Consider the following 15,174-nt stretch of genomic DNA (forward strand, 5'->3'; position numbering starts at 1 on the left):
CTACTGAGTTTTCAAACCTATGAATAACTTTGATTTAAAAACATAAGATGGGCACAAAAAACCTTATTCTTGATTGGCACAGAGTGTTGGGGGGCAAAGGATGCAGAGAAAAAGTTGAATTCTGCTAACTTTAGCCTAGCTCATTTTAAATGCACAAAGTCAACAAACAAACATAAATACTTTAGCTTCGGGAAGACTTCATTAAGTATCAAAGCAAAATGAGCGCCTAAGCATATTTCAGAAGTTAACGAAATCCACAAAATGAGAGACGGAAAATGTACAAAAAACAGAGGGAGCTCTATCTGAGACCTTTTGCCAAAATGGGGTAACCAAGCAGCGACTCAGCAGGGAGGCCGCACGTTGGTACATGCAACAATTATTGTCTGACATTTAAAATGTTTAAAATTCATGAACTAAAAAGTAGCAGTGCATTACCATTACAAGAAAGCCTTGTTTTTTTGTTTTTTAATGTCTGCAAGGGGTTTTATTTACTTCGTGACACTTCGCAAAAAGAGCAAACATGGGATGTGTCACGGCAGGGGTTTATTTCAGCTGCAAATTTATGCCACTATCTGAATTTCTGTGTATTTGTGCTTCAGTCAAGTCGTCACTTGTGGACTTGGCTGCCTTTACTTTCACAGCAAATCATTAAAATATACTGCTCTCGTCAAAAACATTGGCACGACTTGACTGTAAATTGATGAATGTAGATCATCTATTTTTTATTTTTTTTTGAGTCTTTACTCCTGTTGAATTTTTATAAATAGCTGTGTCCTTGTTAGTCTTTGCCTACTGAGCTCGACTTCGTTCAGGGCACATATGTTAAGAGCTGAAACACAAACATCTTCTGTAAGATTTTTTTTTCCCACAAACTTAATGGACTTATTTTTTTTTATAACTGAATCAATTTCTGCTAAATCTTTGCATTAATTTCAAATTATGTGCCAATAAGATATCAAATTCTGAATGCAGTCTAAAAAGTGGAAATTTCATTGCAAAGTCATAAAATCTTACAAAGAACTATTGATCTAGTTTCTAGCGAAAACTAGATCAATAGCTGGTGCACTTGAAATAAGACGAAACTTACATAACTTACATAACTTTTCAGAAACATGTAGGAGTTTGTTTTAAGTAAATAATTCCTTAACATTGGTGAAAAAGTGTTTCACTTATAACAAGACCTTTGTCCCCATATTAAAGAAATTGACTGAATTTGGGAGAAAATATGTTATCCAATAGGAGCTCTAACAATTCAGATTCCCTGATATTAAAATTGCAAAAACTCAGTTGCTGTTGATCTTTTATGTTACAAATCCCAAAAAGTAATATTACAAGGAGCATATTTTCCTCTCAAAAGTATCTAATGAATCTAAGTCTTTCTACCCGTTTCAGACTTACTGCCGCAGCAGTGCACCAAACTGTGTCTGAACTCCTGCATAGATGTACGGCGATGTGCATATTTAAACCTCTGCAGCCGAAATACGCATCGTCTTTAAAACCTCATCATTATGCACTTTGCATAATTGTGTCAGTCATAAAATCTTTAAAGGCGTGCTGGCCCCCACAGTTATATTGGTTTATCATAACATGGGCCACATTTTATGGCCACATGAATTATGTTTTCCAGCATCCAAAGCAATCAGCTGGTAATAGATGTTCTTACTCTCCAACAGAACTACGGCCTTAAAGGCAGAGGGGGGGAAATCAATCTTTCTGCCACAGCTTTCGGACCTACTCACCTCCTTCAACCTTTCCTTTTTCAACTTGAGTTAATTTGCACTTTCAGATTAGTCTTAGTTTATAACCTTGATCAAAGTTAATAAGAGAGGAAGAAGGAAGGGTTAGAAAGGTCATTGATTTTTACGTTTCAGTTTCACTCTCACTCTGTGGAGCGGGTAATGTGATCGGACATGGCTTTCATGTTTTGTTACAGATGTGTTCAAACCCAGGAAGAATTTTAGTGCCATACATTCTCCTTCCTCTGTTTACTGGGTAAATAATCATCAGCTCTCCAATGCAAATATAACGATGATTTACAGGTTCATATAATTACCACTAGGACATTTTTGAGGCTGGAGTTTTACAACATTCCTAAGAATATTTCCTTGTCTTCAATCCAAGATTGAAGACAATCAATCCTTTCATGTCCTTGCATTACAATTTTACTCTGAACACAAAGATGAAATCCACTATTTTAGGTCATTCCTTCATTGTGGAGTGAGAATAGAAATATAGAAAGATAAATTATTACCACAATTTCAATAGGATATTGACGCACCCTGAGGAGCAGTTTTAATGGTTTTCACATAATGGAGACCTCTAATGTCTGCAGAGACGGACCCCTGAACCCACTGGGCAGTGAGCAGCCTGCCCACAAATGCACTGTGTGAAGAAAATTCATTTTCCACTGCCCTCCATGAGACCCACTGCACTGTCGCAGCAGGAGGCGCTGCAGCAGCAGCCACTCCTCCCCCTAAAAAAGTTCAGCCAAAAGTGCAGCTTCAAAAGCATCTGCTTCCATCTAATGGTGTTTAAAGTTTGCTGCTTACTGTGCCAACATCAATATGTGTGACTGACACTGATGTATCGGGCGTCATGATTGTACTGGAATGTAAATCCCTCCCAGTTGTTGTAGAGTACTCGGCTGTGAACGACCGGTTTGTATTTTCAGCGTGGCGTTTGCTCCGCTGCAACAGCAAACCCTGAACCAGCTCAATGAGCTGTCAGTTTCACTGATGCATCAGATGTAGGAGTTTCATTTGATACATCAAAGCCAAGAGCAAGTCAGATATTTTGCTTGACGTAGATGAAACATAAATGAAGGAGGTTGCTTACATGGACCAAACATCAGAGCAGGATGAAATAATGTGGTGGAACCACAAAAAAGGCCACAGCATGACATACCGGTTGAGTGATTTTACTGTATTAGCTCTGAAAATGTATCTGCAGTAGCGACAAAATTGATTAAAACACCTCATCTGGGATTTATGGTTAAATTCAGTGGGTTACCTTAAAGTGCCATGTTCCTCAGCTGGACATCGTTTTGTAGGTGATAAAGGTTACAGATGTTAAAACAGCAAAAACAAACACACAAAGTGTTTAAACAAAGCGAAAACAGATATGTTTTTTTTTTAAAGTCACTTCATTAGTATGAAAATACAAAGTAAACATGTAATACAAATCATCACAAACTCTGCGGTCAGAGTGAATCAATAATCCAAACGGGTGCAGTTTCTGGTAGTCCTCGCCCCCCCACGCACTAGGGAAGAATTTGATTTTAAAAATCTAACATTTAAATTGTTTTGTAATTTTGTGGTAAAATCTGGACATTTAGGGTCACTGGGTTTCGTCATTTGCAAATACCTTAAGCATTTCATAAACGAGCCAAAAAGTTAAATCGTACTTGCATGCAAACAGACTTCTTTATATGTTATCGTGTTGGATATGTGATGGATGTAAAGCTCAAGGCAATAATTGGAGTGCCTTAAACTCCTGATATCCTTCAAGCCTCTCTTCCTTTATCATGTGCATAATTGTTACAGGAATAGTGAAGGATAAATGGATTTAAAATGTTCTTAAAAATCTGAAAAATGTGGCATTCATTTGTATGTAACTACACAGTTAAAAGTTTAAATGAATTCATTTCAATGTCATTTCAGTCTTGTGGTGTAAATGTCAATTACTTGCTTCCTATTCAGTGATGGATGTACCTGAGATTAGGAAACGATGTGTTTGTTTTTATATACAGTAGTCTACTTCATGTTGTCACTGAAGTGATTTCTTGATTGGCAGAAATAAATATGTTGTGAATCAAAGGTAAATTAATTATTGAATAGGATTCAAACATTTTTCAACTGGAGCAATTTAATCTAATAAGTAAAAAAAATGAAAACGTTTGCATTTCGTGTTTACTCAGGTGATCTTTATTTGATATCAAAAGTTGATTTGACAATCTGTGTGATCCCAAAAAAAACGCAGAACAAGAATCACCAGAGGCATAAAGTGCAAACCTAGTCCTAGGTTAAAAAAAACAAAACAAAAAAACAACAACCTTGTATTCATGGAGGAAACAAAATGAAGGACAGAACAGAGGTAAGAAGATTATTGCTTATACTTCTCTGTTGTGATAATATCAGAATATAAATAATTCCTCCCTTTTTAATTTTTTACTGTCTCAGAGGATAGATGGTTAGATAAGAAATGTGAATCTTCTCTGTGTGTGTGTAAGGCTGCCATCTACTGAGATCAATTTTGATGCTAAATAAAGTGACAGGAACAGCGGCGCCGCCTCATCCAGATCAGTCGTGGCTGATAGAGAGGATCCTGCTGAGACGGGTAACAAGGTAAATGAATTGCAGTTTATTAACAGCTCCTTCTCACACTTCGTCGGAGCTGTGAATGTTCCTTCAAACTTGTCGGTGACAAAAATGTCAGAACTCCTTACGAGCTGCGATGTGTCCTTCAAGTTTCAAGTGTTCCACAGCAGCATTAATAAAGCCTCCTCTCAGCCGCGTTGACAATCCAAACCAGCGGCATACTGTACACGAGGAGGAGGGCTGGTTGCTAGGTTGCATATTCCTTCAGTTGCGAAGCGCTTTGATACACTGAGATGTTGCTGTGTGAGATGTGTACCCACTCACGAGGCTCTGGTTGGGCACCGCTGCATACAAAAATCGTAAACACAGATTACGACGTGTAGTCGTGGATTTCCTCTAATCAGCCCCGACATCGGGAAGCAAATATCCAGGCCGCCTCTCCGACGGACAGCTGGACGGGTCCCGTCTAACCGCCCTAACAAGGCGAGCAGACGATGAGAGCCGTTGTGGTGGATGTCAGCGCTTCTTCAGGAGGAACCGACAACAACTGGACTGGCACCGCTAATAAGGTGTCAGAACAACTCTGCCCCTCGCTGGGAGAACAACCGTTCGGCTCCCACTCAGGACTGCTGCAAAGTCCACACGTTCCAACCACAACAGGCAAGAGCTTCACACAAGGCAGAGTGCAGCCTGGACAAAACATCATTACATTCCCCCATCAAGAGATGCTGTGGGTTACTCAACCGAGATGGGAAGGCGGGGAGCTGAAAATCTCCTGTACACAGAAGCAGTGGAACAAGACTTACAATATGATAATTTGACAGTCCTTTGTCAGACAAAACCTCAGTTTCAGTGATGCAGATGTTATGAACAGTATCCAGACAGGCAGAAACACAAACCCCCCCATTCCTTTTCCACTTAGCAATTTCGCCATGTAGAAGACTTGCACACACCTGTCTTCTGTAAGGCAGATGATGCTGTAAAGTAAAATTAAACGCAGAGGTTGCCATTTTCACTGTAGTGAAATGCATCTACCTGTGTTCTGCATGTCTGTGGTTGGGAACATTCTGGGTTAGGAGAAGATGGCAGCCTTTTGGAAATCTCAAGAGCTAAACTGTAAACATGAGATAAACATCTGGCTCTCAGCTTATGAAATGTACACAAAGATGAACTCAATTATTCAGACACATTTTTTTCCATTTGATGAATGTTTAATAAATGATGACTGCTGAATCTGTTAGAGATTTTGAGTACTTTAGGTTAAACGTATGTCGTTTCAAAACCTGCCAAACACAGGTTTTAAAATGTGTCATGTGCTGATATTTGATGAGGCGTCAAACTCATTTTCATGTTAAACCACATCAAGATCATTAATGTTCTCAAAGGGCTGGTTGTGCCAGAATGTACTTACTAACAAAACCCCAAAATACACTTAAAATATTAATAAATAGCTGTCTGCATTCGATAAATACTTCTTAAAATGTAATTTTTTTAACATCTTTGTACATTGATGTAATTTGGTACTACACTAATAAAAACTGCGTTGATGTCAATGATAGAATAATATTGAAGTACACAACTGTTATGTTGAAGGGTCCATATATGTGACCCTCTAGAGATTTTGAGTTTTATTACATTTGCCCAAGAATAGGACTAAGAGAAAGTGCATTTCTTTTTTGCATGCATCTTAAAGGAAGCTGATTTAATTTACACATATTGAGAAGCAGAACGTTTTTCTGAAATCGGGTTATACGAGAAGTGATTCACGTCAGGAACGTCGTGAACAGGGGCAGTAAACAACCTGCACATAAAGCATTAAGACTTTATATGAAGATGAGCACAACTGGCCAGAACGTTGTGAACATTGCGTCAGAATGCTCCAAAGTGTAGACGACAAAGTAAACAAAACTTTATCTGGCTACTTTCACGTTGACACGAAACATCTAAAGACAATAAGGCATCTATACGATGAACCCGGCTTAGTGACTGTCTTTGTTTTATTTGTCTCTGCTGCTGCTGTGCCGAGGCTCATTTTGCAGCCTGCATTCTAATGAGACTGAAAGCGAGCAGGGGAGGGAGAGCGTGGGGGGCGGCGGCGGTGAGGAGGAGGAGGAATTGTGTAACTCTGAGTTATATAACACAATATGCATGGCCTTCTCTTTCTGTCTCCCAGCTCCTCAAACAGGGAAACACAGAGCGCAGCAAGCAGCGGGAGAGCGTGGAGGGCTTAAAAGGGTGCTTGTGTTAATGAGGGCGCTGTGTAGAGATGTGCGCCTTGCTAAATAAAATCATACCTCATTACGGCAGGGTTTCTAATAACACCGGTGATGAGAATAAGTTGTTTAAAAAGTGGGGAGACGTGAAGGTCGAAGCGCCGGCTTGTCTTAGATGAAAACCCAACCGTCAAGTGGCATTCAAGTGGGCTCACTGGGTAATTAGAGCGAATGAAATGTTACTGCTTTCACCCTGATGTTACATTCGGCTGGTTTAAACTGTCAAACATTTGCTGGACATTTCCGTGGATGGGAACAGGGAATCGGCCTCAGCCGCTACAGGAAACTGTGAGCATTGTGCTGTCTAGGTTTATGCTAGGGTTAATATTTTGTTGTGTTAGAAACAAACTAATTGAGTCAACGGTTTACATTTATTATTTACAAAGTACAAAACTGCAACAGATAATTAGGGCTATGCTAAGAAAATAAGAATAAAATGACAAGAATAAAGTCATGATATTACGTGAATAAAGTTGTACAAGGATAAAGTTAAAATGTTGAAATAAAGGTTAAATAAGACATAAGTAAAATTATGAACATTCTCCTAGTAGTACAATTTTATTCTTGTATTTCTACTTAATTCTCATAATATTATGACTTTATACTTGTACGAGTTTACTCTCATAAGATAATAATTTTATTCTTGTGATTTTATTAAATTTTTTCATTTGGTATTAGTACGGCCGCAGTACTCAAGTGTACAAAATCACACAAGTAATACAAAAAAAAAAATAGCCATCAACAAATGTTTTATAAAACTAGATTGAGTGATAAAATATTACTCAAATACAAGCAGCATTTTCAGACCGATGCTCAAGAATAGTTGACTTTGACGCAGAACGTTTCCTCGGTTTTCTCCTCAGAGTTGTTGACGTAAACCAGGATCTCCGCCGAGCCCGAACTCTGGCTGGGAGCGAATCGCAATCCGATCGTGTAACTCTCTCCACCGCCAATCTGAACACAGTGAACAAAGCAAACACATCCCCTTTACTGTCCAGTTCTTTTTTTGTTTTAAACAATATAAGCTCTGTGTCAATAAGTCTGCATGTAATCACATTCAATAAAATATGATTGCAGATAAGGCAAGTTGGTCAGATTAAAAGTACCTTTTAAAGATAACAACCTTTAAGCAGATATTAAACATATTTTTCCATCAACTCACATTTCTGTGATATAAAATGTATTTTTATGGGTTTAATATTCTAATTTTACATGTCATGTTTTTTGTAAGTGGAAAATCATAATTAAACAGTAATGGCTTCCAAAAACCCATCTGTGTCTGATTCGTCTATGTAATATTTAACTTAGTGATAAAGTTCCTGAAATAAGTGGGCTTGCCAGCAATATTCTGATTTATTGAATAGGTCAGTATATGTTGATGTCCTGAATCAATTTGAATCATCCGATCAGATTCAGTGTACTTCACCGTTTATCATCGCTACATCGCTCAACTGGAACTGAATTCAAATGTGTTACAACTCAAACAATAAACAAGTCACATCAGATAAGCTCTTCAGCAAAAACCGATCCGTATGTGTCGAGTCAGACAGATCTACAGAAACAAATGAAAAATTGATGGCCTTGTTAGGTAAAGCGCTCTCAGAAGGCTGTAGCTGCTTTCTTAACAAAGCTAATCTCATGTTGGAAAGTTATCCTCCTCAAACACCAGCTGAGACGCCTGTCACTGTCACTGTCAGGTAGAGAACCTGCAGCATTTATAAACGCCGGTGAGCAAAAGGCAACACTGATGAAACGTAGTGTTATGCTACTGCACTTTAAAGCTACTGAGGCTTTGTGCATACATATTATATTGATTTTATTAAAGTTTAACTGTCAGATTAGGACTCCATATTGGAAAACGTCAAGATGACTTGGATCAGGAGAAAAGAAAGAAAAAAAAAAAAGGTGTCCACACAAAAAGCACATGGGTTATCTACATGGGACATTTATACAGAAATTGCTTGGAGGTTGTGTTTGTAGTGTGTATAGTTTTGACACAGCATGAAGAGAAAAGCCACAATAAATTGAGACTAGTGAACCCAATTATTGAGTCAAAAAAAAAAAAAAATGTTCAACTGAGTTTCTGAAATCCTAACAATATAATATTAATGCTGGATGTACAGTGTGTAAACTTCAAACCAGAATTATGTATGTACAGTTTTTGCTGTTTTTTTTTTCTTGCCTTAACAAAAGAAAAGCTTGTAAATGAGCACACTGGTTTGGCTTGTGAGTTCTCTCTTTATAATGAGGCATTCCAATTGGTTTCATACTACTCTGTTTATATTATTACAGAGGTCTGTTCCAGTATATCTGTGTTCAATAATGACAGAAGCTTTGAGCTCGATGCCATGAATCTGTGGCTGTGAATTTACCAACACTGTAAAGCAAATAAGACCCAGAGAGCCCAATAAGAAAAACTGGCCAGAATATACAGGCTGCATGTTATATACTGAAATGAGACCATCGTCTTGAATGAAATAGTAACACAAAAATATCAGTTTATATAAAAGCTCAGAATAAGATTTAAAAATGTGTTAAATGGGACATGATGCTGCACAAACACAGCTTTATGTACAGTCATTAAATTAGCAGTTTCTATTACAAAAAACAGCTGAACTGCTTTTTCCAACAGTTTTTCTACTTAATTTCATGAACAATGAAAATAAATAGGAGAGGAGATACAAAGTAGTATCGCTCCTTTGTTGTTGTAACTTCCTGACACTGCCGTCCTCACCTCTTTTTGTATAAATTACCAGTTTTGTCCACACAGCCTGCAATTTTCATTGTTCTCACTAATTAAAGGGAGAAAGTGCTGATGTTTTTGTTGTTGGGGTTCATAGCCCACAAGGTCATAATTTAATCTTTTTGTTTATATTCTCACGGTATTTCTATCAGCCATTATCCGTTTTTCATTTACATAACATCAGGGGAAAGAACATAAAATAATCAAAACGTGAAATTTACAGAGCAATTACTTTCCTTAAGCCTTTATGTGATTTATCGTTTTTCTGAGGCTGTTATATAAAACAGAAAAGACAACCTTCTCGCTTGCTCGAGGCAACAGGGACAGCAGATCCTTCATGAGACACCTGGAGATTCACCAGGAAGGTGGGAAAAACAGAGGCTGCTTTTCACTCTGCCCACCTCATTTATAATGATGCACCGTCTTCGGGCCAAACACAGCAAGACTCCTTCAATGTTTATGTGCAAACTGACTCCTATTGCGTCTCACATATTGTGTTTGTCTCGCTTGTTTTGCTATTTTGTCAAACCTAAGCAAATGATAAGGAAATGACGGCAGCAACCTAAATGTTTTTTTTATTTTGATGAGGGAATAAATCAGCAGGAAATCAGCAACAAAGCAACATAAAGAACTGCTTTGTAATATTCCCCTCCATCTGATCTGAAAACAAACAAGCGCAACAATCGTTGCAGCTGAGGCCCAAACAACAAATGTGTTGAAATAAATGCAATCTTATTCACTGCCAAAGACATATGAACATACAGTGGTATAAGTAAGGGGGTATGGCAGGGTACTGCGTAACCCTAAAAGATTTAGCGGGGGTACGCAGTACCCTGCAAGAGAGGGGAGCGGCTGTCTTCTGTAAAACATGAATGGGTTCACTGTGCAGTTGTGAGAGCACCCACTAATCAGCCGTGACTGATTAGTTTTTCATGAACAATCTAAAACAAGACTTAATCAGTTAATGAATACATTTATTCTCATTTCATATTATTTCTGAACTCTTCGTGCTTTGCTAGAGCAGCAGTGCAATATGTCGATCGCGGAAGGTTTTGAGTCGATCTTGGCATTAGGTGACAAACTGAACGCCGCCAGGAGGCTGAGAGCAGCACGTCCTCCTCTGACTCGCTTAAAACGTTCGTAACTTTATGAAAGAACAACAAAAAAAATCAACAAATCATGTTCAAATTAATGACCCAACAACAATAATAATCTCAGTAATTATTGTTTAAACAAGGTGTTGCGTAATTCTGTGCGTTTCGGTTCCATTACCAAAATAACTAGCAGACCAGGAGTTTAAAATTAACCAATCAACCACCGCTGTGTTCATGAGGCTTATTAATGATCGCAAAATAAATATCAAGCCTGCAAACCTGATATCGTAACGGACTGAATGTTATATTTTTAACTTGTGGAGCGCAGGAGGTTGCCATGGCAACGGTTGTGCTTAAATGAGAGAGAGACGGAGAGTAAAAGTGTGCGAGTGGTTTAGAGTTGATCACCTGTTCGGGTTGTTTTACCTTTGTTTTCCTTTGTCTTGGCTCATCACAGCCGCTGTAGTTTTTGAACGTTCAATAAATGACAAACTTGGACTAATTACCTCGTTCTTTGTGAGAATACATCACTTACAACAAATATCAAACACGGTAAATATGTCTCATTAGGTATTTAACAAACAAATGGCTTCTACCACGATAATTATGTGAAATTAAATTAATTGTCTAATATTAAAAAAATAGTTTGGTGCTGTCGGGCTCAGAGTCTGAGAGGCTTGTCCTTTATTAAACAATTTTGATTTTTGCCTCTTATTTAGTGGAAATATTTATGTTTATGATTCTCCAAAATGATAACCTTTTTCAACCTTTATAGCTCCACTGTTGAGGCTCTAACATTCACAAATGACAGTGAAATAAAATCCAGTCCAACATCTGGTTTGAGGTGATTCCTCTGGAACTTGTTGGAGGAAAAATATCCCAACTTCAGAAGATGAGCTTTAACCTAACAGAGCTCTGTATTTCCTCCTGTCAGTATGAGAGTCAGGGTGAGGAGGCGCCATGTTAGGAAGAGAAGTGGAAGCTGCAGGATCTTCAGAACAAACAGGTCATGATGCTGGGCTACTGATTATCCCTCTATCTGGACACAGGATCAATATAACCAGTTTAAAAGCTAAAATAAATGGTTATATGCCAGACATGGAAAACTGGGATCCACTCTATGCCATGGTGTTCAGAATTTAGGTCTCATAGCATCTCAAGGTGTCAACATTGCAGCCAGTGGGCTGAATGAAATACAGCTTTATTTTGTAGCAGTTCAAGAGCTACCCAGCTTTTATCGCTTCACAAAAAAATTAATTAGCACAGAAACTTCAAAGCACACAAAGAATATATATATATATATATATATATATATATATATATATATTTTTGTCATAGTACCCCCAAGAATTTAAAACTACTTTCACCCCTGTGTACATATCTGCAAGACTCTGAGTTTAATGGCATTCCTTTTAAAGATGTGTAACAAGTATAAGGGTGTCTACTACTAATATTCATACAACATTTTATACTTCACATTTTAAGTAGACCAGAGCATTTAAAAATATACTTTGATGTGAAATGTCACTCTACAAAATGAAAACGATATCACAACATATCATTCAAGTAGTACAGATGTAAGATGATCTTCATGTCAAAATGGCTACACATTTTAAAAGTTTGAATCAATTGAAACTGAAAGAGGACAAAAAGAGTGAGGTTGGTAAGTGACGGGGGAAAAAAAAAGCTTACTGGTAAAAAGTGCAACAAAAGATGATATAATAGTTTCACAACAAGAATATATAACAACCATTAGATAAAATATAAAAACCTATTGGTAGTTTTGACCACAGACAATCTGTTCTTGTCCTCCACTACAAACGTAGACCTATGATTGTTTGCCAATTTCTACTTTCACTGGAACAAAAGTTAAAAAATTCACCATACTGTTAGCTATGGGGAATAATCTTGTCATACTATGAGCATTCTGCACTTTTGAAGCAACTAAGAACCTTATCAATGTTTCAAATAAAAGTATTGTCGCCTGTTGCATTAAACCAAGAAAAAGTGTTATTATTCTGCCTATAAAAACAAGTACCCAACAGAATTAACAGAAGTGATTTATCAGACACAAAATGAACCTCCGTTCAAAGCCATCTCAGTTATCAGGTCTAAGTCATGTTTAAAAAAAATCTGTGGTAAAATAAAGACAAAGAGACGTCGTCTCCTCAAGGATCCAGGACACTGGGTTAACTTTTCTGGAAAGATTGTGCAAATACAAAAAGATCCACCAATGTGTTGGCGTTAACTTTCTAAAAACGTTTTAGGGGAAGATTAAGTGCAGTCCTTTTGAAAAGAATAAAATTGTGAAAATTCCAAAAAGTGCGGCGCTGGAGAACTGGAGAAAACTATTAGGTTTTTATAATCAATTTCCCCCTCCTTACTAAATCAATATACTCAAATCAAAGCTTGGATTCCTCATTTTACCAGCAGTGATATTACCACTTCTGCAACAAAAGATTCATTTACTTTAAGGCTGATTACACATATTTCCCACGGTGTCAATAGATGTGGGGGCTGCTGTTTTATTTATTTAGCAGTGAGTGTTTAAAGCATTATTCTTTTATGAATAATCAATATGTTTGTTAGATCTTTCTCAAGGTTTTAACAAGATTAATTTTGTGCAGATAGATAAAATACAATTGACAGTGTTGAACGAGAGCCACTTCGTGAGTAAAAAGGTGATTCCAGGTCGAGGCTCCAATAAACCATCACTTTTAGTTTTTCTACGGCTCAGACTCACCTCTATTACAGTTTATATTAATCAATAGTTTGTCACAAAACTTAATGGCTTGACGTCTGGTGGGGGAAAAAGGATTGATGTTTCACTTTCTGCGCACGCATGTCACGGATCATCAGCAACACAGAAATTATTCACCGTGTTAACAAGATTAATCCTATAATCTAGAGAAACCATCTGTGGAGGACACCTGACAAACTTTGGTCAAGGCGTTAATCAAAGTATTGATTTGAGTCTTAATGAAGCGGAGAGAACTGTAATGCCTCCTGCCTTATCTCACCTGGAACTTATCCTCTCTGAACTGGAGCAGGTCGGGATGGTCGGAGCGGAGGAAGAACATCCGTGTGCTGGTGTAAGGGTTGGTGTAGGTAATTTTTCTGGAGCTGCCACGCCCATTACCAGCTGGGACGGACACTTCGAATGCCTGCACACACACACACGCAAACGGTTTATGGCACACTTGCTTGTCACTGACTTGTTTTGCAAAGTATGGTTAGCTATAGTGTCAAAATCAAGATAAAAAAAACACAAGGAACAGCAGTAACCATTGGAAAAATGTGAGCTGCACAAGAAATAATTTAAGTTCCTAAATGTACATTTGAAATGAAGAAGAAAGAGCAACTTTCTAACTTACAATCAATTTCTTTCTTACAATCAAAAGTCAAAACATGGTTCACGGGTTACCAAAAAAAATCTGGAAATGACTTTTTGGCATTAATTTAATATCTGAGAAAATAGGAAAGAAAACTAACAGCATATCTGAAGGTTTCACCAAATCAAACTTACGACTTTTTAAATAAAATGCTATCTTGAATTCTATTAAATGAAATTAAACTGTAACTATAAGGGATGGTTGGGGGAACTTGCTGCATTACAATCAACTGTAGCAAAAACTCTGAATCTTGCTTTCTGCTTCTCATATCGCATATCGCTCTTCACAGCCACAGTTCCAGTGGAAAAGTTTTTCTACTCAGCCTTGTCTGTGTTGGCAGCAGAAGTCGGTCATTGACAAAAAAATGATCCAGCCAGCTGCCGATAAATTTTCACTTATTCATGACATTAAAACATTTAAAAAAAAATAGCTTGCAAGCTATCGTAGCTATATTAGCAGATTGCTAGTGTCCACTGCCTTGAGTCTCAGAATGCAATGAAGATGTTTGCATGAAACTCAAAGCACAATGAGAAAAAACTACAGTAAATAGTAAGAATTATGATTAACAAGTTAAAGACCAACTAAGATTTTTAAATGAATTTAAGACATTTTAAGACCTTTACTTTATACACTAATTTAAGGCATTTTAAGGATGTGCAGACATCAGTGGTGTCAAAGTAAATGGATGACAATGTTGAACGCATATATGGAATATAAAGTTAAGATAATTAAACGCAAACAAAACTTACACTGGAATAGAAGCAGAGAGAAGCCCATCCCCCCGCTGCATAGCAGCCAGGCTTTAAAAATGTTTTTAATATTGTGAAAATGTACAAAAAAATGGTCACCCATCTTAGAAAGAACAATGTATATAACTGGTTTAACCAGTACTGTACCCTAACCCCCCATTACACATAGAGTAAAGTACATTATTTCAAGCCTTTATTTCTTGTTATTTTGATGATTAGCTGTCACATTTGACCAACAACAATTTCGGTCTTCAACATTTCTCAAAAAAAGAAAAAAAACCTAGACAGAATTTCTTTTCAGAGAAGTTCAGAGAACAATCCTCTCACCTTTGACAGGACAGGATGGTGGACACTGAGACACAGGAGCCAGGCGGCGAACAGCCTTTTCTGATCCATGTCCACAGCGTTCACATACAGGAAGCGACTGCCAGCCTGCCATGGCTGAACCCTCAGCTGGAGCTCCTGCACAGCGGCGGGAGGCAAAACAAACACACCGGCCGGGTCCACCTGCAGAGGAGGTGAGGGCGGGAAAGGTTGATTGGACCTGGCAGCAAGGTGATGAGATGCTGGTGATTAGGTTATGAGAACGGCGATGGCACAATGAACG

At 37.8% G+C, this 15,174-nt stretch overlaps 1 protein-coding gene across 5 annotated transcripts in view; it reads right to left on the bottom strand.

The window, feature by feature from the left end:
• Window positions 1-3,900: 3,900 nt before the first annotated feature.
• Window positions 3,901-15,174, bottom strand: part of nphp4 (nephronophthisis 4) — a 185,780-nt gene continuing 174,506 nt past the window's right edge. For 4 of the 5 annotated variants that reach the window (XM_008413093.3, XM_008413092.3, XM_017305948.2 and 1 more), the window contains 3 exons: window positions 14,895-15,074; window positions 13,447-13,590; window positions 3,901-7,543 (listed from right to left, as the gene is read on the bottom strand). In XM_008413093.3, coding sequence (XP_008411315.1) covers window positions 7,403-7,543; window positions 13,447-13,590; window positions 14,895-15,074 — 465 coding nt within the window. In that variant the 3' untranslated portion in view covers window positions 3,901-7,402. The remainder of the gene's footprint in view (window positions 7,544-13,446; window positions 13,591-14,894; window positions 15,075-15,174) is intronic. The other variant, XM_017305947.2, reaches the window with a different exon arrangement.

The sequence above is a fragment of the Poecilia reticulata genome, chromosome 7, assembly GCF_904066995.2.
Source record: "Poecilia reticulata chromosome 7, P_reticulata-male-v2, whole genome shotgun sequence".
Lineage (NCBI taxonomy): Eukaryota > Metazoa > Chordata > Actinopteri > Cyprinodontiformes > Poeciliidae > Poecilia > Poecilia reticulata.